The sequence below is a fragment of the Oreochromis niloticus genome, linkage group LG10 (assembly GCF_001858045.2).
Source record: "Oreochromis niloticus isolate F11D_XX linkage group LG10, O_niloticus_UMD_NMBU, whole genome shotgun sequence".
In the NCBI taxonomy this organism is placed as follows: Eukaryota; Metazoa; Chordata; class Actinopteri; order Cichliformes; family Cichlidae; genus Oreochromis; species Oreochromis niloticus.
In genome coordinates this window covers 30,510,038-30,533,208 of record NC_031975.2, presented here as the reverse complement: position 1 = coordinate 30,533,208, position 23,171 = coordinate 30,510,038, and the positions used below count along the sequence as shown (strand labels likewise).

At 42.1% G+C, this 23,171-nt stretch overlaps 1 protein-coding gene across 5 annotated transcripts in view; it reads left to right on the top strand.

Moving 5' to 3' along the window:
- The window catches only part of si:dkeyp-23e4.3 (rho GTPase-activating protein 7), a 108,467-nt gene extending 90,908 nt beyond the window's left edge, over positions 1–17,559 (top strand). For 4 of the 5 annotated variants that reach the window (XM_005472311.3, XM_019363999.2, XM_005472312.4 and 1 more), the window contains 10 exons: positions 932–1,257; positions 2,892–3,068; positions 6,274–6,433; positions 7,235–7,433; positions 7,558–7,771; positions 10,934–11,048; positions 11,135–11,365; positions 11,492–11,721; positions 12,519–12,692; positions 16,352–17,559. In XM_005472311.3, the coding sequence (XP_005472368.2) occupies positions 932–1,257; positions 2,892–3,068; positions 6,274–6,433; positions 7,235–7,433; positions 7,558–7,771; positions 10,934–11,048; positions 11,135–11,365; positions 11,492–11,721; positions 12,519–12,692; positions 16,352–16,460 (1,935 nt within the window). In that variant the 3' untranslated portion in view covers positions 16,461–17,559. The remainder of the gene's footprint in view (positions 1–931; positions 1,258–2,891; positions 3,069–6,273; positions 6,434–7,234; positions 7,434–7,557; positions 7,772–10,933; positions 11,049–11,134; positions 11,366–11,491; positions 11,722–12,518; positions 12,693–16,351) is intronic. The other variant, XM_003453967.4, reaches the window with a different exon arrangement.
- Positions 17,560–23,171: the final 5,612 nt, after the last annotated feature.

Genomic DNA, 23,171 nt, shown 5'->3' with positions numbered 1-23,171 from the left:
ATTGTGTTTTCATAGTAAAAAAGCTTTAAAATTAAACCTTCAAATGAAATTTAAAACAGGTAAAAACAGGAGGAGGCGCCCTCTCAGTTCCTCTTTAGCTCTGCTGTAGTTCTACAAAAGAGGATAAAATCTCCAATCAAAGCATATAATATTGTTGTTAATTTAATGGAGGATATTGATTCTGCTAAGCTAAGCATTGGTATCAAGTTGTAAACTAATCTGGCAAAATCTGGCAGTCATGTAAAAGTAGATAAGAAATATTACTGAATTCATTAGAAAATGGCTTTTCATTTCTGCTCCATGAGTGTGGAAAAAATCCCAAAATTAAACCCTTAATATACAAAATCTGCTAACTTAGAAAAAAAGAGAGCGATAGAGCAGTCATACAGCAGGATAATGTTGAATGATATTTTAATTATTTGTGATTTTGCAAATCCCACAACCAGGAGTAACAGTGTGCCTTTAAAACTCCACCAATGACGCTGCAGAAGATACATTTAACTGAGTCTAGTATCAGCTGTAATCCTAGCAATCTCTGCTATTAAAGCTGCTGTAACATGCTCAAAACACATGCAAACCTCTGCAACCTGCAATCTTCATGTCGCTTTCCCTTCTTTATACTTCCTGTTTGTGAAGGGTGGAGAAGGTGTAAAAACAATGTACTTTTTGCTGTAGTCACCCCAACCAAACTGATTTAAAAGAATAAAGCACTCTGCTTGGTTCCAGCCAGGTGTATTTTCCATTACTGTACCTTTTGTCTCTTGCTCCAGTTCCTTTGTACATTTTTTTTATGCATCTGAGGGGCCCCATAGTAAACAGGAATATGTGAGCCAAACATTAATTGCCATCTGGGCTCCTTCTTGTTGTTCACCTACTAAACAGAACAACAGTTAACTAACAGTTATTCTTCTGACCTCGTTATCTCTCTCAGGTGAGCCGAGTGTTGGCAGGTGAGGACGTTTTCTCAGCTCTGGACAGCGTTTTGGAGAAAATCAGTGACCTCCAGCAACTGGTGTCCTCCTGGTCCGAAAACTTGTCCGAAGATGACAGTCAAAGAACCTCCTCCTCTTCCTGCTCTCAGGACTCACCTGCTCACGGCTCCTCTGCTGCCTCCCCCTGCCCGTCCTCGCCAAGCCATATCAACCTGGTGGTGCAGCTTTCAGAGGAGGAGGAGGAGGAGGAGGAGGAGGAGGAGGCTGAGAACTGTGAGAAGGTTCCCTTGGAGTCGAACGCCGTATTACGACGGAGAAAGAGCAGGTGAGTGTAACGTGATTCAACATTTCACAAGCTATATACCTCAAAGTGTTTCACAGGTGTTGGTAAAAACTGATCAGGGTCATTTAAAAAAAGATAAATTCAGGCTGTGCAGACATACTGGATGCTTGGAGAAGCCCTGGACACAGTGAGTGTAAGCCAAGTGGTAATAATGACAGTTATGGGGATTTACTCCCTCAGGCATCGACCAAAGTAAGAGTGAATTTAATGTCAGGCACTAAAGATAAAAGCAGCAACCTCATGCTGCATATTTGTTTTCAGATATAGAGCAATAAAAAGTTATGAAGCCTTTCAGGTAATGCAAAGTAAGCCATACTATTAGTGTATTTGCTCATGGGCACTGCTTCTTCCTCCTGTACCCATAACAATATGGGTGTGTGCACTGTTGCTGCAAACTAGCGTGTGGTTTTTACACCACAAAATATCCCATTACTGGATACACCTGTCAGCCTGTTCAGCCTTTTCCTATTTTCTGTCATATCTTGTTCCACTGGTGGATGTTCACATTAAACACGGCCAAAGTTTAAGGTTTCATAATGGTAATGAACTTTGAAGCGCTGAAGTAACTACCTCATTTTTTTCTGGATAATTTCGTTCTGACGTCAAAGCTCAAAAAAGATTTCTCGCCAGGGCTAAGCCAAAATTTGGAGTTATCTCAAAATTGTGGGATATTTCAAGATTGTGGGTTATTTTAAGTCACTTACTTAAAAGTAAGTGAAACCTTTAATAGAACAAACTAAGAATTTCAAGTCAATAAACCAAAATTTCTGAATGAGAGGCGGGAAACCTAAAACACGAACACGTGACTTCTTCCTTAGGGGATACACTCCACTGAGTGCCATACTCAGGAGTTCGGTGCTGTAAATTTTGATAGTGACTTTGCCTTACAATGCTAACAAGTACATTTATTCAACTGATTTACAGACTTAACCTCCAATCGTTTATTTTTGGACATGCATGCAGTTGATTATGATTTTGCGGGTGTTTTGTATTCTATACATAGATAATAATCTAGAAAATCGGTCTGTGCTTCCCACCCGACCCTTGGAGTATTAATAGCTATAGTATTTTTGATGAAGCCTAGGTACTTTAGAATATTTCCAGAGTTAAAGGCCCAAATCTGATGCTTTATAAAAAGAAAAAAATGTAAATAGGACAGTAGTAGAAACCCATTTGGATCCAGAAGGAATCAGAACTAGAAGCTGGGCCTGTAATATAAATATTGGTCAAAATAAGACTTTTATTATGTTCTAGCTGTTTTGAGCATGACCCTTGTAGGTTTACCCAGAAAGCTCTTTTTTAATTTTTTCTCCTGAGAATGATCAGACAACAGAGCAAACATCCAGGGTCTTACGCTTGTTTAGGTTTGTCTACGTCAAAGAAAATAAGTTAGTCTAGTTTTCCCTTGGATTCGGCGTAAAACTGATTTGGCTCAAGTTTCTAACCGAGCTTGTGTTTTTCAACCACATTTTTAAACCACCCTATGTGTACTGTGAGGGCTTCTTCATGGCTTCATCAAATATTCATAAGTTATTCAGAAAAAAGGCAGCTGATTCTGAGGGGGTCCTTCAACACTGCTGCTTCACGCCATGATGCGGTTATTCCGGTGTCTCCAGCAGGGTGAGCCAACAGCTCCTCTGGTCCAGCGAGCAGAGCCTGCCCTCCCTGCCCTCCAGTCCAGGCGTGGAGAACCAGTCCGCCTCCCAGTTCCTCCTGCTCCAGAAGCTGTCACTTCTCAAACTCACCGCTCTGATGGACAAGTACTCCCCGTCCAGCAAGCAGGGCTGGAACTGGTAAGAAGTGTGAAAGGATGGAGCTTAGTGGGTGATTTCATGCATGAAAATAAAAGTGGAGGCGAGTTCAGCGGAGGTCGACAAGGTGAGAAAAGTCCACAGATGTGAGGAGAAACTTTTTCAAGGAAACAACTGTGGGAAGGAGGACAGGTGGGTGGGTGGAGGGTAAATATTTCAGGCAGCCTATTTAGAAAAGTCATTCATAATTCATTGCTCAGGTGCAACCTTGCCTCATCTGAAAAAAACAAAAACAGAACAACAACACACTTCAAGAGGAATAAACTCCCGCCCAAAAAAACACAGGGAGGACTGCCAGTGGCTCACCTTGAGTCTGTTTTCCTGAGAAATTAAAGGAAAGTAAAATCTGTAGTTGTTTCTACTTGGCGCTCATGCACAGTGGCTTATTTTGACCTGTATTGTCTCCTTTTAAAGGGTCAACGCATTTACATTGTTTATACTGCTGCACCTAATGAATTGGAAACTGACTACAAATAGGGGTACAGATAAAGAGTCAACATTGCTAAATTAGTGATTCAACATTTAGCTTAGAATTTTATTGGCTTAATTTAAAAGTAGGCACAGGTATATATGACCCTGTTTAAGAAAGATTCTGTTTAAAATGAGACAAATCAGCAGTCTTAATTTACTTGTGTAGCATCTTTCATGAAGGTACGTGTATCTCCTTGTGCTCCACTGATAGCTTGTAAGAAAGAGCAAAATGTAATTGTAGTAATAAAACAATAAAAAGGAAACTGAAAAAGACAATAAAACTAAATGGATAAGTAAAATACACGTATTTTAACCCTGTAAGACCCAACGCACCAAAAAATAGCCAGAAAATTCTGACTTTTTGGGGGGGGACTGAGACGTTTAATAACCCTTATAACAAAATCCACAAAAATGTTTATGCTATATCATGTTGTTTATGATAAATTTTTATTATATATTTATTACATAGGGTTTTTTTGGCCATAACATTATTAAAAAACCCACAAAGTGAATGTAATAATGCACCTCTGGGTAAAAGAGGCTAAGTTGCATTTATTTACCGTACACGTGAAACCTGCTATTTAGTAACGTATTTGTTTTTATTGTGAAGCTGTTAAGTGTCAGGGGGTGGACTCGTGTCGACTACAGGAATTGTTATCAGTGTTAATGCTAAGCTGAGCTACCTATTTACAGGTTGCAGCTACACATTTATCATAAAGCCCTAAATGTGGTATTGAGCTTGTCATTTCAGTTTTCAGTAGAAAGTGAATAAAGTTCATCCAATTATATCAAACTAGTTCTTTTGTTGTTGTAGAAGAACTTGGCTCAGTTTTTTTTGTGTAATCAGTTTGAATCTTCCTGAGTTGGCAGGAGTGTATGTCGTGTTTTTAATGTTGCTATCGGAGCGTAACATGCGAGTTCTGAGGACAGGTTAAACACAAATGATGCCTGTCTGTTTATTAAGAGTGTTAAAGTCGAGCTTTACTTATGCTCTAAATGTAGGGCTCCCCTTATTACTGACACACATGGCTGTAATGAGATCAGCGTTTCGCCTCCTACTCTGTTTTTGGAGTGAACCCTCGTTCAGAACTGAGACTAATTCATTTTTCATTAGAATAAAACATTCAAACATTCTGCTTGTTTACTTTGCTAAGCACTTAGATTTTTATTATTATTATTATTATTATTATGTGGTCTCCGTGAGCATGTGACCTGCTTGTTTTACACTTTGGTAGAAAACCAATTTGTTTTTGGTGGAGGGTGTTATGCTCAATGAGATAAGGCTGGATGTGGGAACAGAAAACCCTCCTGAAATTACTCCTGGTAGATATTCCTCTTTCATTTTCAGGATCAGACGTGTGTTTGAAGGGAATAACAGGGAAAAATTCCTTTGTGGAAGCAGGTTGGGGAAGAAAGCTTCCTGTGCTCCAATTTGGCATTTCAAACTACTCCGCTGAGTTAAAAGTCTAATAAACGGCATGGAAGGGAAGGAGGAAAGCACTGCAGAGATGACCTCTAAGACATTAAAGAAGTTAAGATTAACATTAAGTTAACATTTGTGGAGCAAAGCAGAAGTTTTAAAATGGCCCAAACCCTGAAGTCTAAATGACTTATTCTCACTCACATTACGTTAAAATAATGTTCCTCTTTTAGCCGAACCAAATAAAGACGATGCTGTTGTTGGGACTGAGTGTCGATATGTTTCACCCCATCCATAAAGACCCAAACAGGTTTTGGTAGCCGGCTGTAAACAGGTCTGTTTCTGCTGTAAGTTTGGATATTTAAATACGGGACTCTTTGGGGATTTACCCACTTTTAGAGCCAGCTACAGGAGATGGGCGCTCGTATGAACACATATGAAAGAGGTGTCAATCTTACCTTCAGCCTTAATAACAAAGAGTGAATAAGTGTAGCTGTCACTTCAGCACAGTTGAGAGAAATACTCCAGCAATAGAAGAAAAACACCTCCAGGCTTCAACAGTTTGATCAAGTCTTCTCATTTCATTGATTTAATCACTGATGCCAAAGCGAGCTCTTGATGATTAAAAATACGGCAATTAACTGCTGATTGGGGCGCCTGATACTCGGAGGCACTTTGCTCAAAATAGCCGGTTTGTTTCCGAGAGAAGCTGCAAGAAAAAATGAAGGAACAGGAAAGGGAGTCGAAAAACTCTAAGACATTTGTCCTTTTAGAGGAAGCTTCAGAGCCGGGACACGGTTTTATAACTTTTAGAGATAATGAGCCAAGTAAAAGAGAAGAGGTTTAATTTCTATTAAAAGACTGCAGTTTTATTCTGAGTGCACTCAGCACTACAATTCCCAGCTAAAAGGCAATCATTCAGTCATTAAAAGGATGCTGGTACCAGTTCAGAAACACAAGGAAACTTTAACAGTCCTTCCAAAAGTTCAGATCTCTTTGATCAACGTCCACGGTTTTTGAATGTTTTTCCTGCAGCGCTGCTTTGAATGGCACACACATTTTAGCAACCACCAGGGACTTATGCAATCAAAAACTGTTTATTTGGCTCTCCCTTCAAAAGGAAACACTTCCAAACTGATTTTTTCCCCCAAAACACTCGACTGGTTGAGATTATACATTCTTGAGATGCCTGCAAAATAATTTCAGAGTATACATTCATTTCCATAACTTGTCTGTGATTATTTTTTATATATTATATATTTCACGGTCTAACAGAGACCTTTCTCTCCCCTGCAGGACTGTTCCCAAACCCCCGAGGAAGACCAGGCCGATGGAGGTGAAAGGCCGACAAGTGTTTGGGGTTCCTCTACTCCTCAGTGCCCAGCACACAGGAGAACCGATCCCCCCCTGCATCCTCAGAGCTCTGGTCTACCTGAGGACCAATTGTTTGGACCAGGTAAACCAACAAAAACCTGCAGGGACTGAAGAAGCTGTGTTTAACAAGCTGTGTCAAAAATGCAGAGTGTCGATACTGTGTTATTGCTGCGAGAAACTGCCTCTGTCCACCGATCAACGGACCCTGACCCTAAACCCAACCCTTTAATAAACGCTAAGCAGAATTGATATTGTCCTTGCAACATTGGAATTTCATCAATGCACGAATGGCTTGGCGCACCAAAGAATAACGTCACAACATTCTGATTGGTGACTTGCAATGTTGATCCTGGAACAACACCAACACGACAATATCAGATCATCCGTGTTATTCAGTGGCCATTTGTGTTTCATTAAAGTTGAAAAGACAATATTTTTTACATTTTTAAAACAAATTTCACGGCCACATGTGCTTTTGGTGATACTGGGAAACAGTTTTAGGGAAATTGGCTTTTAAAAATCAAAATGTGACCCTTAAAGTGGCCTTGTAATGGCACATAACTGGGTGTAGACTGTGATGAAGGCTGACTAGTTTCTATAAAATAAAGATAAAAATCAGAATCACGACGCATCGTGATTTGATTCAAGTTCATCAGATTTAGTTTGATGAAAAAAGTGTTTAGCACTATAACTGTTTGTGTCTAGTACATTAACTTTTGTAGTAGGAATTTTGTTGTTGTTGTTTCCTACTTTTAACTCCAGCTGAATGTTTCTTCAAAGTTGAGAAGAATTGAAAGCGTTAAGAAAAAGTGTCTGCTGCAATCTTGTACAATAGTGTAAAATATGACAATAAGAACATTTAATGTCTTTTACTTCCTCTCAGGTGGGCCTTTTCCGGAAGTCGGGGTTGAAGTCTCGCATCCAGTACCTTCGTGAACTGGTGGAGTCTGATCCAGACGGAGTTTCGTACGAGGGCCAGTCCGCCTTCGACGTGGCCGACATGGTGAAGCAGTTCTTCAGAGACCTGCCCGAGCCAATTTTCACCAGCAAACTCTGCGAGTCCTTCCTACACATTTACCAATGTGAGCAGATAACACTCAGTTGTGATTGATTGTCATGAGGGATCCTAACATGCAGCTTTAATAAGAGAAAGTTCAAGGACTTTATTCTTGCCATAAAAGTAATCTCGTCCCCTTCGTCATGCAGATTTTCCAAAGGATCAGCAGCTGGTCGCGGCTCAGGCGGCCATTTTGCTGCTTCCGGATGAGAACAGGGAGGCGTTGCGGACGCTACTCTTCTTCCTCAGTGATGTTGTGGCTTGCGTGGATGAGAACCAGATGACTCCCACAAACCTTGCTGTCTGCCTGGCGCCGTCTCTGTTCCACCTCAACACTCTGAAGAGGGACACTAATGCTGCTAGGTGAGCCGAGGCCAAGAAAACGGTCTTAAAATGTGTTTCTGGGCATCAGCGGGCATCGGTTACCTCATCGCTTCTTCTAAGCGCCTTTTAAAAACTGACATCAGACGTTTCACTAACTATGAGGAGTCACACAATCTCAATATGGAAAGAGACGGAGGGCGTGAGGCGTCTGACCCACATTGTCAGAGTTATGTAAGTTTTAACAGCAGTTACATAAAGAGCTGGAGGTGTGGAGTCCACTCTGCCTGTGTGTGTGTGTGTGTGTGTGTGTGTGTGTGTGTGTGTGTGTGTGTGTGTGTGTGTGTGTTGCTTTGGTTTTGGCCTAAAATGAAAGAAGATGAAGATCAGAAGAACTGGGAGATTTCTCTGAGCTGTTTCTCTCCTAAGCAGCTTGTTTTGCAGCTTTTAGCTCATTTACTGCAAATCGTTTATTTGATATCTTGCCTGGAGTAGATTTTCTGACACGTCTCATCCTGTGTGTCCTTAAACATAAAACCGAGCATCGTTTTGTCCTCCTTAGCATTCTATGAGTTGACGACATTAATGCTGTTGTGACAAAATTAGGTAAAACTAAAGTAGCCTCAACTTGTTCGTATGAAAGACCAAAGTCTCTCAAAAATCTTACAGTTTTTTAATAATCGATCCAATTTGGTAGCTTTGCAGTCTCTGTAGGTACCATTTTAACCCCTAATAACCAACAATTCACCTGTGCCTGTTCATCTGAAAGTATACAGGGCAGGTTGCTCATTGAGGTGCTCAAAAGTGCTTTTTCTTCCTCATTTTTCCGTGCTGGATGGCAGTTTTCCGAAGCTCTCTGCTCTCACAGGTCACATGACTTCTGGATCTGATTCATCTTCTTCATATGTCTCTTGTCTGTTAGTCGGCAGAGTGTACACGGAGAACTTATTACATAAGCTCCACAGATTTCCATCTGACCTCAGCTTCACTCAGTCAGAGGAATAAGTAGATTTTTTGCCCCTCATCTGTTTCATATTGAGAATGTGGTTCATAAAACAGAAAAACTAGATGCACTGATGATATTCTGTAGTATTAGAGTTCATTTTTTTAAGGAAAGATCCACTGTAATTGTATAGAAAGCTCATGACTTGGCTTGTGCCGCTTTTGAACACGTGTCCGGTATTAGAGAGTAAATGTATTTTTTTTTTAAATGCAAACGTTCAGCAGTGATTTGTTGGCTGTAGTTCAGTAGTAGTTAAGGCTCTGAAAGGGTTCATCATGTGCGTAATAAAAATTAATCTCAGTGCAGATTTCATCATCGGCCTTACACAGAGTCCTAAAAGTTTGTAAAATGGTCATAAAACACAGTTTTTGCGTTTAAGATGAATTTTTTTTGTCTCAGGTCACACAGATAATTACGTTCAATCACATGAATAATGTCACAACAAGTGGTTTTCATTCATTTTAAAAGGGGGGGTTGACACAAACAGCGAATTCCCAGGAAAACTGAAAACCAGAAGAGTTAAACTGATTTACATCGAATCAGACTGAATGATTATAAAGTCAAATATTGCTATGACTTATGTTTCAAAAAGCCCAAAAAGGAAAGTTGAAGAAAGTTAGAAAGAAATTAAAGCAAAGCGATGTTTAACAGAGTAAAATAAAACTGTCCTGACAGCAGTGATGAAGCTTAGGACGTGTCTGTCTGAGACCCTGGTTGTAATGCAAGCCTCTCCTTTTAACCACTTCAGCTCCTGTTAAAGTTTTGTTAAACCAGAGTTAAACTGTTGGTTTTTTGTACCTTCAGGAAATCAAACAGTGAAGCTGCATTTTGCTATTTAGGGCATCTTTGGACCAGTGTTGGTGATGAAACATGAGACAAGCTTCACGTTGAGACTAAAAAAAGTCTTTTTTTTGTTTGTTTGTTTGTTTTGTTTTTTCATAAAGTAAGAGGCTGACACCTACTACAACTGTCAGTCCTGTCTTGCTGTGTAAGTTTGATCTTTCTTTCTCTCAGCCTTTTTTACGTAAGCCACTTTGAATTGCCGTCTTGTTGAAAGGTGCTACACAAATAAGCGTCTCCCCTCGTGCTTTGTTTTTTGTCTGTCAGCCTTTCTCTCTCCAGCCTCGCTCCACTCATTCTTTCCTCATATCTCCTCCTCTGCCTCCTCTTTCGTCTCTTGTAATCACCCTTCTTTCAGCTTTTCTACCTTCTTCCTCCCTCCCTGCCTTTCCTTTTCATCTCCACCTCTTCCTCTTTCCACTTTGCCTCTTTTCCTCCCTTCAGGCTGACGGGACGGATGATGGAAGTGACACAATCAGCACTTTGTGCCTCCCGTTCTCCCTCGAGCTAAAGTCCCGGCCCGTCAGAAATCATGTCACACTTTGTGCTGGGAACAATAACTCGGGGTGGGGGGAGACTGCTGCTCGCCGCCGTTTCCCACAGATCTATGAAATCTCATCTGGTGTTTCTGCTCTGACAGAACTCACCACTCCCACAGAGTTATACTCTCTTTAATGCATCTGACCAGCTGAGGTTGCTGGAAGTACCGTGTAATTTCTCAGTTTAAAAAAAAAAAAAAAAGCTAATCTCTTATCCGCCACAAACTAACACAACTTGAAAGGAAAAACTACTTTCTGTGAATACATCCAGTCAGCCTCAGTCGATCAGTGCGAAGGTTTTCCAGAAAACACGACCTTCTGAAGGTGGTAATTCCTGGTATATGCACAACGCCTAAAATGCTGTGACGCTGACACATTCCCAAAAAACCAAAAAGTATAGAGTAGCAGGGTTTCTGTGGATTCTTGAAAAAAGGCGTTAAATTAATTTGATAATAACGTTCATAATGTTTTTGCCCCAAAACAAAAAATTACTTGACTGAAATCTACAAATCTTCCTGCCAATCTGACCATATTCCTACATAAAAACCCAAATGAAGAAAACTGTTTGTGAAACCTGATGACTGTAATCTGACAGTGGCATAAAGTTTAAAACAAGAAGCTTTGACGGCATGATGCTGGGTGGAGGACCAGAGCAAGGGAACGATTATGGAAGGATTATTCCTGCTGAAAAAACAGTTGGGAGAAAGTTGGGAAGGAAAACCAACTTTGTTCTCGGTGACCAACCCCGAGCACTTAAAGTACTCCTCTTATAGGAGATGATAACAGGATGTTGAACTTGCACCTGTGGTGTCGTTGCTGTAGGTCGGGTCACAGGAAGTACAGCCTGGGCCGCCCGGATCAGCGAGACCTGAGCGAGAACCTGGCCGCCACCCAGGGCCTGGCTAACATGATCACCGAGGTCCAGAGACTGTTCCAGGTACCACCAACCCCATCCGAAGGACGTTAAAAATGTATTTTCATGCTTATAAAAGAGATTAAAAGATCTAAATCATCTTTCTGCAGCTTCCAGAGTTTTGGCCCGGACAGAGTTTGACCACCAGTGATGACGTCTTCACTGAGGAGTCCAGAGGAGGCCTGGTTACCTCGAGTCAAAGCGGCGGTGAGGAGGACTTGGAGGAGAGAAGGCGCAAACTGCAGCTGAGCACTCAGCAACTCCTGAAGGAAGCCAGGGAGAAGAGCCGAGGCTGGGAGAGCCACCCGGCTCCAGATCACGTGGAGCTGGCCTACAAGAAGGTGAATGTGTGTGGGGGGTGGGGAAGGGGGTTAGTGACATCACCACACGGTTTCTTTGTCGCACTATGAAGGCTCGGAGTTAACCTTAAGGCCCGCCTCTAATTTATCATTTCTGCTCATCTTCAGATGGACGACAGCTGCCCGCTGTGGATGTGGCGAGGCTCCGTAGAGGTGGACGCCGCACAGGGGGAGCTGCTCCACCGGCTGCTGAGGGAGCAGCAGCTGTGGGAGGAAGGCCTTCATCAGGCCGCAGTCATCCAGACCTTGTCCAAGGACGCAGACGTCTACCGCTACCTCCTTCAGGGCCAAGGCCACGGCCTGGGCTCGCAGCCCCTACAGGAGCACCTGCTAATCAGGTAATGAGCCACAGCGAGCCCGCGAGCGCTCGCCTCGACCTGCTGAGCTCTACGGAGCGGGGAGGACGGGGGAGTCGAAGCTGAAAGTACCCTCAAAGTGTCACTTTGAGTTACACTGAAACACAGCATACTTTTTTGTGTGCGTGAGGCTTGAATGGGGGGGTTGATGAAATTTTAATCAGAGCCTGAAGTCAGATGAGACATGACAGTATCTGTGTTTACAGTTGGCCCGTGTCGCTGGTGCACCTTTTCTCTTTCAGACTCCCCTGCCTCTGTGAGCATGAACTCAGAGTTACCCCCGACTAAGAACTAAAAATCACCACTTCTGCATAATGCATTCAAACGAGGTCCTTTACTTTCACCAAATCCCTCACAGAGACCCAACCAGAACACTAATGAAAACGTCAATCTTTTAAAAAAAAAAAAAAAGTTTAATTTGTTAGAAGGAGTGAAAACACTGAAAGCAGCTGATCGGGGTCTATTTTAACCACCTTTGGTGTAACGCTTAATAACTTCCCCAGCTGATGCCCTAAACTGAAGCAAATTTGCATTTATTTACAGCAGGACTTTCAACACATATTAAACAGAAAGGAAATAAAAATGATATTTGGCACAAAGAAGGGTGACTGTAGTTTGGTTGGAGCATACCTGATATGATCTGGTGGGATTTATGCATTTAGATGGGACTATTTTCAGTGGCGGATTATTCCACACAGTAAAAATAATGTTGTGGAAGCAGTTTTGAACACTCAGAAATATCTTATTCTCCTTTGTAACGTGAATCATTCCCTCCTCAGGATCTGGCAGGCAGACCCGTCCTCCGGCCTGACGTACCTCTCCTCTGTGTCTGCCGAACTCCCCGAGGTGCTGGCGGAGGGGATCAGGGTCCACACCCACGTTTGCCTCTACCTGCTGGAGCCCACAGGAATCAGGAAGACCCGACTGACACACCTCTGTCGGACAGATACGAGGTGAGGAGACGTTTTAAACATCTGAGTTGGTAGTAGAAAGCATTTAAATTTGTTTACAGTAAAGTGGCCAAACGGTCCTTTAAGCTTAAAGGCTGAAGGCTGAATTGTGCAGTAACTACAAAGAGGCCGAGAGGGTTTAAGGCCGTGAGAAGCCTATTAAAAGAAATATCTGGAGAGAGCGCTTAGTCCATCTTATCTCTCTTAATTGAGCCCGTTCTGTGTTTTTGACCTCTGCCAGCACCCATCTGCAGCTCCTCCCTGTAGGTGAGCACATGAGAAAAATGAGGAGGAGGAGGAGCAGGTCTCCTCCTCATGATTCATGCCCTTTGAAACTAAGTTGCTGCAGATTTTCTGCTGCTTATGTGATCAGGCTGACTCTCGGCGGAGCCCTCAGCTCCATTTGTCTATGCTGATTAAATGAAACTAACCCTCCGTGCGACAGATAGCAGGTGGCGATGGCGCTCTTGTAGCGCTCATCCCTGTCATTGAACTACACGGGAAGGTGCTGTAGGCAGCGACACTGATTCAGTGTGTTGGAGGCGCATTTCTGCCAAAATCCTGCACATATGTAAGCTCCCAAGTTTGATCTGGTCGAGAGATTTCATATTTTTTTATTGAACCATCACAAACAAAGCAATGGTGATCCACCCTGTAGCTGATGAGACATTATAAATTATTGTCATTATTATAATAAATCCTCAGGGAACCACGAACAGCTCCACAAGATTTCATAGATGGACAAAAGAACTGGGCCACACCTTTTAATCTTGGAATTTGGATGCTTTAAGGGCTCAAAATCTCATCTGGCATTAACATCATCACAGAAACTGTGCACCAGGAGCTTCGTTGCATGGGTTTCCATAGGTGTAATGTGTACGTGGACCAGGTTTTTTTTGTCCATATAAAGTCTCAATAACTACTGTGGCACTGCTCTGGGAATAAAATAAGACACAAAAGTAGGTGCAATATCTCCCCTGGGAACCATGAACATCTCAAAAATATAATAGTGACTCATTCTTCCTCCTGCAGTGGATTCAAACATTACAAAAACACCGATAGTTTTTATTTTATTGCATTAAACAGCTCAACAGCTGCAACAGGTCTTCATGGTTCCAAGAGGATGCATCCCACTCGCTCCGGTGTCCTAAATGTGACGACAGAAGTGATGTCTCAGCTGCTTACAATGGTATCCTTGGATATTCCTCCATCCTTGAGGACGGACTGCCATGTACATTTGTTCCTGGTTCCCAGAGGAATTACCACACTGACATTGGTGTCATGGACTCATTTCTGCGTGTAGTATTGGCATAAGACCTATGACAGCGGTGCTGAGCAGAATTCATAATGCCAACGTGATTATGATCATTCTTTCGGGAAACATCTCTGCACACATTTCATGGCAGTCCATAAGAGAGAATAGGGTACATCCCCTGGGAACCACGAACAGCTCTACAAAATAAGTAACATCAACCTACAGGTGGAAAACCTGCATCGCTGCTCCCAGAAAACTGTTATACACCAGAGCTCCTACACAAAGCTCTGGATGTATCCTCTGGGAACCAGAAACATGTCTATAGAACTGCATCCAGGTTTTGATAAAGACCAGACCAATCAATGCTGTCCATAGAGCAAGTATCAGAAATAACATTTCGAAGACTGCAATTCGTCAGGATTTTCTACCGTTTCACTTTTGATTTCCTAATTTTCCCTGAATGTTGTCCCCATGTGAGAAAATGAACTCCAAAGAGTGAAAATGGTGATTTGTTACATGAAACGGAGGGCAGAACAGCAAAGACGGGTTTGATCTCTCACTGTGTGATTATCTCAGCAGGCTTTTCAGTCGGCCCATTACGACTGAAGTGAAAAGAAGCGCACAATCACACACTCGTGTCTGTTTCTGATTAGTACGTGCTGAATAAAGAGCCGCCTGTGAAACTGAAACTGTTATCCAGAGCGACGTAGAGCGCATACAGAAGTGATATCGGCTTCATTTCCAGGCAAACATCAGCCCGCTCGCGCTCCTGTTACGCAAGAGTGATCACGTAAGAAAGAAGTGAAAACGCCCAGAGGGATGAGTGCCTTCACTCTTCCCTTTGTCCGACTTCCTCTCGCCTTTAATTTCCTCTCATCTAAACGTCTGTGATGCGCCAGCCTGTCTCGGGCTTATTTGCTGTGGCATTAATTTTAAGTGCTTGTTAGCTTTCAAGGCAAGACAATAGATCCACTGCATCAAGGTCAGCGGGGCTTTTTACAGTACAGGGCTGTGAAGAAGATCCTATCGCCTCCAGAGGAAATTAAACACATTACAGCCTCAGCGAGAGGAGGGAGGGAGTGGGGAAAGCAACATGGATTTTCAGGCCGAAGCTCAGATGCTGCGTTACCATCCACCTATTCTTACTCAGGTTTGGATGACAAGCCTGAATACAAGAACTTATAAACAAGAACTGCAGAAATGTATTTAAAGGACTTCATACCTCAGTCAAAATCTCTGAATACCTTCTTTGTCGTCTCATCCAAAGCTGTCAGACATAAGGACAGAGACTTTTGAGTTTTTGATGTGCCTGCCATGCTTCCTGCGCTGACCCCTGACTAAAACACTGAAGACCATAAAACATTTTACCAACATTTGAAACAGTCTTGGTGCTCATTTGAATCCAAGCTTTAAGAAATCCAGCAAAGAAATACGTCCATTAACAGTCTAAAAAAACGGAAGGGGGGCAGTACTTCCTCTGTGACACGGTCTGTGCACTGGCTAAAACTGCAGCCCCCTGGTGGCCTATGCAGGTACTGCAGGTGGGCCCCGATAAGTCATTTGCAAAATATAGCTTTAAAAAACAGTAATTACATATTAAAAGATATTAAAACTTAATCCTCTGTGATAAAGCGATAGTCTAAAATGCCCAAACCGATCCCAGGATCCAGTCATTTGGGGTTTCAAAATCAAAAAGGATTTTTTGATTCCTGCAGGCCTCCATCTCTCAGGTTTTAATAACCGTGATGAAATTGTGAAACTGAAACTGAAATTACATTTTTTTTTAAAAAGTATGGCATCAGTATTTATTGATGCCGACGCGTGAAATCCGTGCCCATTTCTTTTGTGTTAAAATTATTTTTTGGTCTATTTAATTGGATGAATTTAATTTTTTTTCTAGATCAAGCTCAGTTTTTCTAATTTTTCTTATTTTTTTTGCAGCGAGATCAGTGTGTCCACACATTACACGACAAGTTTGAGCTGTAAAATTCTGAATTTAACGTTTTTCCTAATGCACTCGGTGTGTATCAGCCTTTATTCCAAATTTTTGAAGCTATTTTTGATCCTGATGTGAATCCTGATCTAAAGCCATTGATGGAGACTCGAGTTCAAAATCAGAAGATTGAACCAGTACACCAGGGTATGTCCTGAACGACAGGTGTCGCCACTCAAGCAAGGCCCAACACTGTTTTTTGAGTGTCATCTTTTCAAACTGCTGCTGCGTCTCCCTGAAATCTTACACAATCGTAAACTTGTGTTTTGTCCCTGCTGTGGCGCCACAACGCAGGAGGTTACAAAAATGAACAGCAGCAGACATGATGTCACTTGTGTGCCTGTAATGGTGTAATCTTTACCTGTGTCCCACCTTTTTCCCGCTGACACACCTCCTCTGTGTTTTATCTTCCAGGGGTCGGTCGCAGGAGTGGCACAGCAAGGTGAGCGGACTCCGCCTGGCCTCCGGCCTGCTCGCCATCAAAGACTCCTTCAGAGCTGAGTACAAAGAAACAAAGATATGAGTCCATGCAGAGAAAGTCAGGCTCATCTGGAGCGCTCGCCCTCCTCCTCCTCCTCTTCTTCTTCACGTCTGGTTGAACTGCAAACCGAGCAGAATGCAGGACGAAACGGGGCGGACCGCACCGTCGCTGTCCTGCGTCTTTCTCGAAGTTTTAAAACTCTGCCGTTGGAGTTTTCTCTATATGTTTGCTTTTTACTGTGGGTGACCTTGCGGATTGCCAGCAGCACCTCTGCACTCCCTGCTGTGCCTGTTACGCTTCACACTCAAGTTCACACACAGACACACAAAAATGCAAAGCATGGCGAGCTTTGACAAAGGACGTTTTGATGGGAGGGTGAAAAAGCTGAGGTTGGTTTGACTTTGAGGAAAAAAAGGAGCAAGTGTGACTTCTGGAATAATGGCATCACCGGCAGGAAGAGAAGGAGGCAGGGGAAGCTGCCGGGACAAAGACAGGAAGCGAGGACAGAAAACATCAGGAAGCAGACTTTCAGCCACCAGAGAGCGGCTGCTGCATCAAACCTGTGAGCGAGAACAAAGAAAATGAACGACGTGCGGCCGTCCTGGACGCCTAAAAAGGACATCGAAAGCTGTGAAGTCGGCTCGAGGGTTCCAGAAAGAGTCCGGCTAAACCAATCGGGAAAAATCTGAGGAGAGACGAGCAAATAGTCTTTCTCGAGCTTGGCAGTGACTCCAGGGCGTTAATGGCTGTAAAAAAGTGGACTTTCTAATGCCTACACACACTTTTTGCCATCACCAGAACTTCTAAATTCGCTCCTGTGACGGTTCGCAGACGAGCGATATCTACCTCTACATGGGACGACGCCGACGCCGCAGTGGTGCAAACTCGGAGGCCGAACTCCAGGATTTCTTTTTTTTTTTAATTTGTATTTATTCTTGTACAGATCTTCGAGTGTTGCTTTTAAAGCCTGCTTGACCTGAATACTGCATGGAAAAGTCATCAAATTCTATATCAGATTATTTAACTTCTAAAGTATATCTGAATACAAATGTTCTATCCAGATATGTTATTTAATTCCTGGCTTTGTGTGTGAAACCTATCCGTGCCAAACACCTAATTAAAATGTTTATTTCTCCTCAAACCTGCTTCCTGTGGTTATTTCTCCCCCTCTCTCTCCTCTGTGACTCGTCTGAGTGCCAAACAGATTACCGACTGTAATTTTGAGGGAAGGCGGGGGAAACAGCAGGCAGCGTGAAGATGAGGTGCCACACTGCGCCACTGAAGCACAAGAGATTAATAAGTCTGGCAGTGCGATCCAAAAAAACCTTCCAACCCTCACCTCTTCCTCTTCCTCCTCCTCCTCACAAACACCCAAGGTTTTATGCAAATCATGTCTAATTTGCATATCTTATTGATTTATCTCTCAGATCACATGGTTAAATCGCTGATAAACGCGATAATACAGAAACGTGAAGTAAAAATACTTCTCGGGGCAAAGACGTCGTCCAAACAGGCTTTTAAGGAAGAGACGTAATTGATGCAAACGAGAGAAAACAGAAGTCCCTGCAGGTGGTTTCATTTCCATACAAGTCTGTTCTTCCATATGGTGCTAAAACACCACGAGCTGAACTTTGGATGAACCTGAGGTCGAAGGTTCAAGAAGCTGGCCAAGACTAGAAATCACAAAATAACCTGTGCAGTCTCTTACCACCAGCAGTGGTTACTGGTCACCGCCACATGAACATCCAAACAAACCTGGTACTTCGACTTCACCTGTAAGCTTCTGTTAGCAGATTATACCAAATGATCTTGAATTTTCAGATGCCTAACAGACTTTATCAAGAGAGTCATAATAAAAGAGTAAATTTGGACTTTATCCACCTACTAAAGATTCCCTGTAATCTGATGCTCTTTGGACCCTCAATATACTTTTATTTAACGTCGTATTATTGGAGGATCTTTAACATATAAAGCGCCTTGAGGCAAATGTTTGTGTGATTTGGTGCTATGTAAAAAAAATTTAACTTTTATTCAAAACATTGTGGCACGTTTAGGAGTGTAAGAGCCATTTGTCACACTATATTAGAGCTAAGTAACAGCAGGCTAATAGTGCAGTAATACTAACAGTGGTGTAAACAAAGGGCCGGATGTTAAGGGTGATTTTGGAGAGCAGTTGAGTAAAAAAATACAACTTTTTAGTGAAAGTATAGTGATATATTTGTTCAAATATAGTAGCCTGGAAACAGTAAAATGGTAACAATGCTACAAATATGACTTGTGTCTTACATCAGCGGTCCCCAACCCCCGGGCCACGGACTGGTATCGGTCCGCAAGTCGTTTGGTACCAGGCTGCGAGAGTTGAGGCTCGGGTGTGAAATTTATGGTTTTCAGGGTTTTTATTGTTATTTTTTTTATCGTTAACTCTGTTTCCCTGGGTCTTTTCCCGTGTGTTATGAATACATCTTTTCTTTGGTACCCGTGCTGGTCTTATTTTGTTGTATTTATCTACGACACCTTAAAGGCCGGTCCGTGAAAATATTGTCGGACATAAACTGGTCCGTGGCACAAAAAAGGTTGGGGACCGCTGGCTTACATCACCCAAATGTACTCATCGTTAATACTATGCTTTTACTTGGGTAATACTTTGGTTACTATATATAACTTATTAATTCTTTAATTTTCTATTACTATCTTATTACGGAGCCATAATACAAAGTTGGGGTTTTTTTATACCTCAAGAGGTGGTGGAGACCAAAACTGGAGTTAAAAGATAAAAAGATTACTGGACTTACATTCATGAGACAAACGCAGACATGGGTCCAGTGGGATGATCAGTTCGCCAGAATGGACTCTCTAACACATGCTCTGTAAAGAGAGACTACAGTCATGCTCCACACTGGTGGCCAAAGTAAAATACGTGCAATTTAAATATGTAACCAGAAACACACGAATACAAGTAAAACTTTATCTTTGAAGGTAAAAAACAGAGTTAAAGTTTGGAAAAGTTTCTTATGAAACAAGGATTTCAGAAGGAAATCAACACTGGGAACCAAAGAGAAATGTGAAATGAGAGGGAATCTGTCACAACAAGAACATAAAACGTGACATTACACTGCTTAACGAATTAATTGGTAATTATGAAAATCATTTTTTGCATTTATGTAATGCATTTATGTAATGCTTCAGTATGGACAAGCCAATAGTAAAGCTGTTGATTTAAGAAGTTAAATTACAGTTATTTACTCGCTGTCCTGAAAAGTAGGAAATTTATGCTTTCCTTAAGATTTTCCAAATCTGATTGCAGTCTTTGCCGGCCCTTTCTGGGCCTGGAGCCTCATGTTTGACACCCCTGGTTTAGACAATTCAAACTACTCAATTCCACTTCTCTGGAACCTCTCTTTTCAAAGTCATGCTGAAGATGATATAGAAAATGGGACAAGCTGAATCTGCCGACAAACAAACAGATTGCATCTTTGTGGCCGTATGTACAGACACCTGCTTTTTACCTGCACTTCTCAGGTGAGCCCCCATCCCGAACCTGAGCACGTTGTTCAGCAACTTTGATCTCCACAGGCGTCGTCACCAACTGCCAGGCCCTAAAACCACCCAGTCCTTCTAACCCAGCGCGAGACATAAAGGAGAGGGAAATAACTTCAGCTGAAAGGACTGAGTGATGATAATCGTCTCTCCCACTGAGGCAGGAGGGTTATTGCTTCTGCAGGTGTTACTGAGGCGGCGGTGGCATGGCGAGCGGTCTCCTCCCGGGGCGACTGTCAAAACACCTTTAACGCCGTCCTTCAGCAGCAGCAGCGTGGCAGCACCCAAAAGAATAAAAGAATAAACTAAAACAGAGGCTCTGTGGAAGCCTGATGAATGTTTCATGAAGGAATTACTGCCTGAGAAGGAACTGAGATAAAGTCCCGGGACGTATGGGACGATAAGAGACAACTAGAAAGGAGAGGGACTTTATATTTTTCATAAGCTTCAAAGATGGGTCACAGGAAGACATCTTCAGAAGTCTTCTAACAACTATTGTATGGCTTGTGGCCATTCTTGGAGACATACAATTTTTATATCTACCGCAGTGCACATCTGTCTGGGGGGTAAAGGCAGACTCAACAATTACAAGCTCGCGGGCTGCCTTGAGGAAGTGTGTGATGTATAATTAAGTTCATCAAATAGGTTTGTTTGCCTCACACTTTGAGTTTCTGAGAAACAAAGGCCACTTTCCCACACGAGTCATGGAAAGTGAAGACTAATTGTTATCTGAAAAGCAGCGCGAATCAAATGTGACTTTCCATACATCAGAGTCAGGGACGCAGGGTGGGCGGACGCAGAGGAAAGCAATTAGAGTCAAAATGCATGCAAAACACTTCACACTGAAAAACAGCTTTAAGCATTAAGTCAATCTGTGGAGTCTGTGTGATTAAAGTGTTACGCAAACCTCCTTTAAAGGAACGAGTTTGGCGTCTGAAGAAGATGAGACACGGTGAAAACTGGAAATACAGCAGAGGTGAAAGCTGGAGTCCATCAGCCACAGCTCGCTGTTGCCCTCACACATAATGGCGCGTCCAGAAATGATGCTACAACTGCTGATAGCAATGCCCTTTCATGTATTTTTTTTCCACACTTCAGATCGTCCAAATTTAATATCAGACAAAGAGTCAAGCAAAACTCAAGGCCATCCTCAGATTACTAGCCAACATTACAAACTAACTAGCTAAACAAATACATCGCACCAAAGACCTGTGTATGATCGTTTGCTATATTGCCCGTACAGTTGCCCATAATTCTAATGAAAAGCACCAACTTGTCTGCAAACAATTGCCAACTACCAGCAAAGACATGGTAAAACTTGAAAAAGTACAATGCAAACTGGACCGGCGAAGGGCCTTCAAAAGTAAAATTTGTGCCTCAGCATGTTTCAAAAGGAGCAACTATTTGAAGATGGTAAAAATGGTAAATGGCCTGTATTTATATAGCGCTTTTCTAGTCCCGAAGGACCCCAAAGCGCGTCACATATCCAGTCATTCACCCATTCACACACACATTCACACACTGGTGATGGCAAGCTACGGTAGCTATGGTGAAGGGTATTATTGCTTGGATAGTTGCTGCCAACTGTGGACGACTGCTGCAATCACGAGGGGGGATTTGCTAACCCGTCACACATTTTTCTCCTGCAGGGGGAGGTTGCCAGATGGTCACGGACCAGTGCAACTGAGGCCTTATTCACATGTCCAAGCCAGACAAATCAACATTGCTAGCAGTCACGTCTGCAAAGTACGGAAGAGGATTAGGGCCACTGGGAAAAAAAATAAAAAGTGGGCACATGTTCTTTTTCTTCTTTTCCAGAATTCTGAGAAAAAAGTCCGAATTCTGACTTTTTTCTCAGAATTCTGGAAAAAAAAGAAAAAAAAAAAGACGTGCCCACTTTTTTTTCCCAGTGGCCCTAATCCTCTTCCGTAGCAAAGGCAGTGACATGTTCGTGTCACATTTTAAACACAGACTCAGAAGTAGCATGCCCCCCTTTCATATTGTCTATGATTCAACAACAGCAGACTGTTAGCTAAGGTTTGGATTTGAGCTGAAAAACCAAACCAAACAATCCTTCTGTCTCTTTGTTTTTAAAGCTAATATTAGCTAATGCTGGCATGCCTGCTAATACATACATAATGATAGCTCTGCTAAGTCTTATGCAGCATTATTAAATTATTCAAACAAGGTCTAGTAACTTAACCATCCATTTTCATAGTACTTTATGTTTAATAACCATGTTAGATGAACTCATTTAGCAATATAGCTAACTAGCATTCCAGTCAGATATGATTAATTGTTATTGTATTAGTTCATAAGGTCAGAGTATTGATTTTAACATCAGTAAATAATTACAAAATATGCATAGCTAAAACTTGCTTTTTAGAGTAATGAAATCTTATAGCAGATAGTTTGCTAGTTTTATATAGCTAAAATAAAGCTAGCTAGCAAAGTCAACTTTACAGTTGACTTTGACTTAGCTATGACTTAGGAGACCTTAACGTTAGCTTACACAATGTGAGATACAAAAGTATAATGTGAGTTTTGTGTGCTGAATACCTAAACACTGTTTCATTGAGATTGGCTTACACGCAAACACAACCAACAATATTATTACTGCTCAGATTTTGCAAGGCTTTTTTAATTCATATTTTGTATCTCTGTCTTTTCTGGGTGAGAAAAAAATCATGTTAATCAGGGTCTAAAAGCACACTGGGTACACTGATGAGCCAGGTGTAAATTACCATGTGATCTCTCTGTGTAATGACATCCAATCAATGGGCCTTTCCAGCTGCACTTTTGGAAATTAAACCCAACGAGCAAAAGTGGCATCCATCTCTGTGCTTACACTTCCCCAACGTAGAATCCCACAGACTGGCCGTCATTATCCAGACAGATCACGTGTTAACAGCATGAAGTGGAAACGGGGTCTTAATGAGCAGCAGCACATGTAATCTACCTCTGCTTGAAAAACAGCCAGTTTATCCTGTGATATCCGAGATCTTAATCAAAATGCTTTTACTCACACACCAATGAACCAATTTCAGAGAGCTTTACCCTCTGAAGCACCGCTGTGTATACATTTTTATTCCAGAATAGCTCGCGATCACAGAGTTTGTGTTTAAATATATCCGACCAAACCAAGAAGCCGATATGTCTCAACTGAAATTCAGTTTACAGAACCAGCTTTAAAATGAATGACAGCAGACTAGGTGA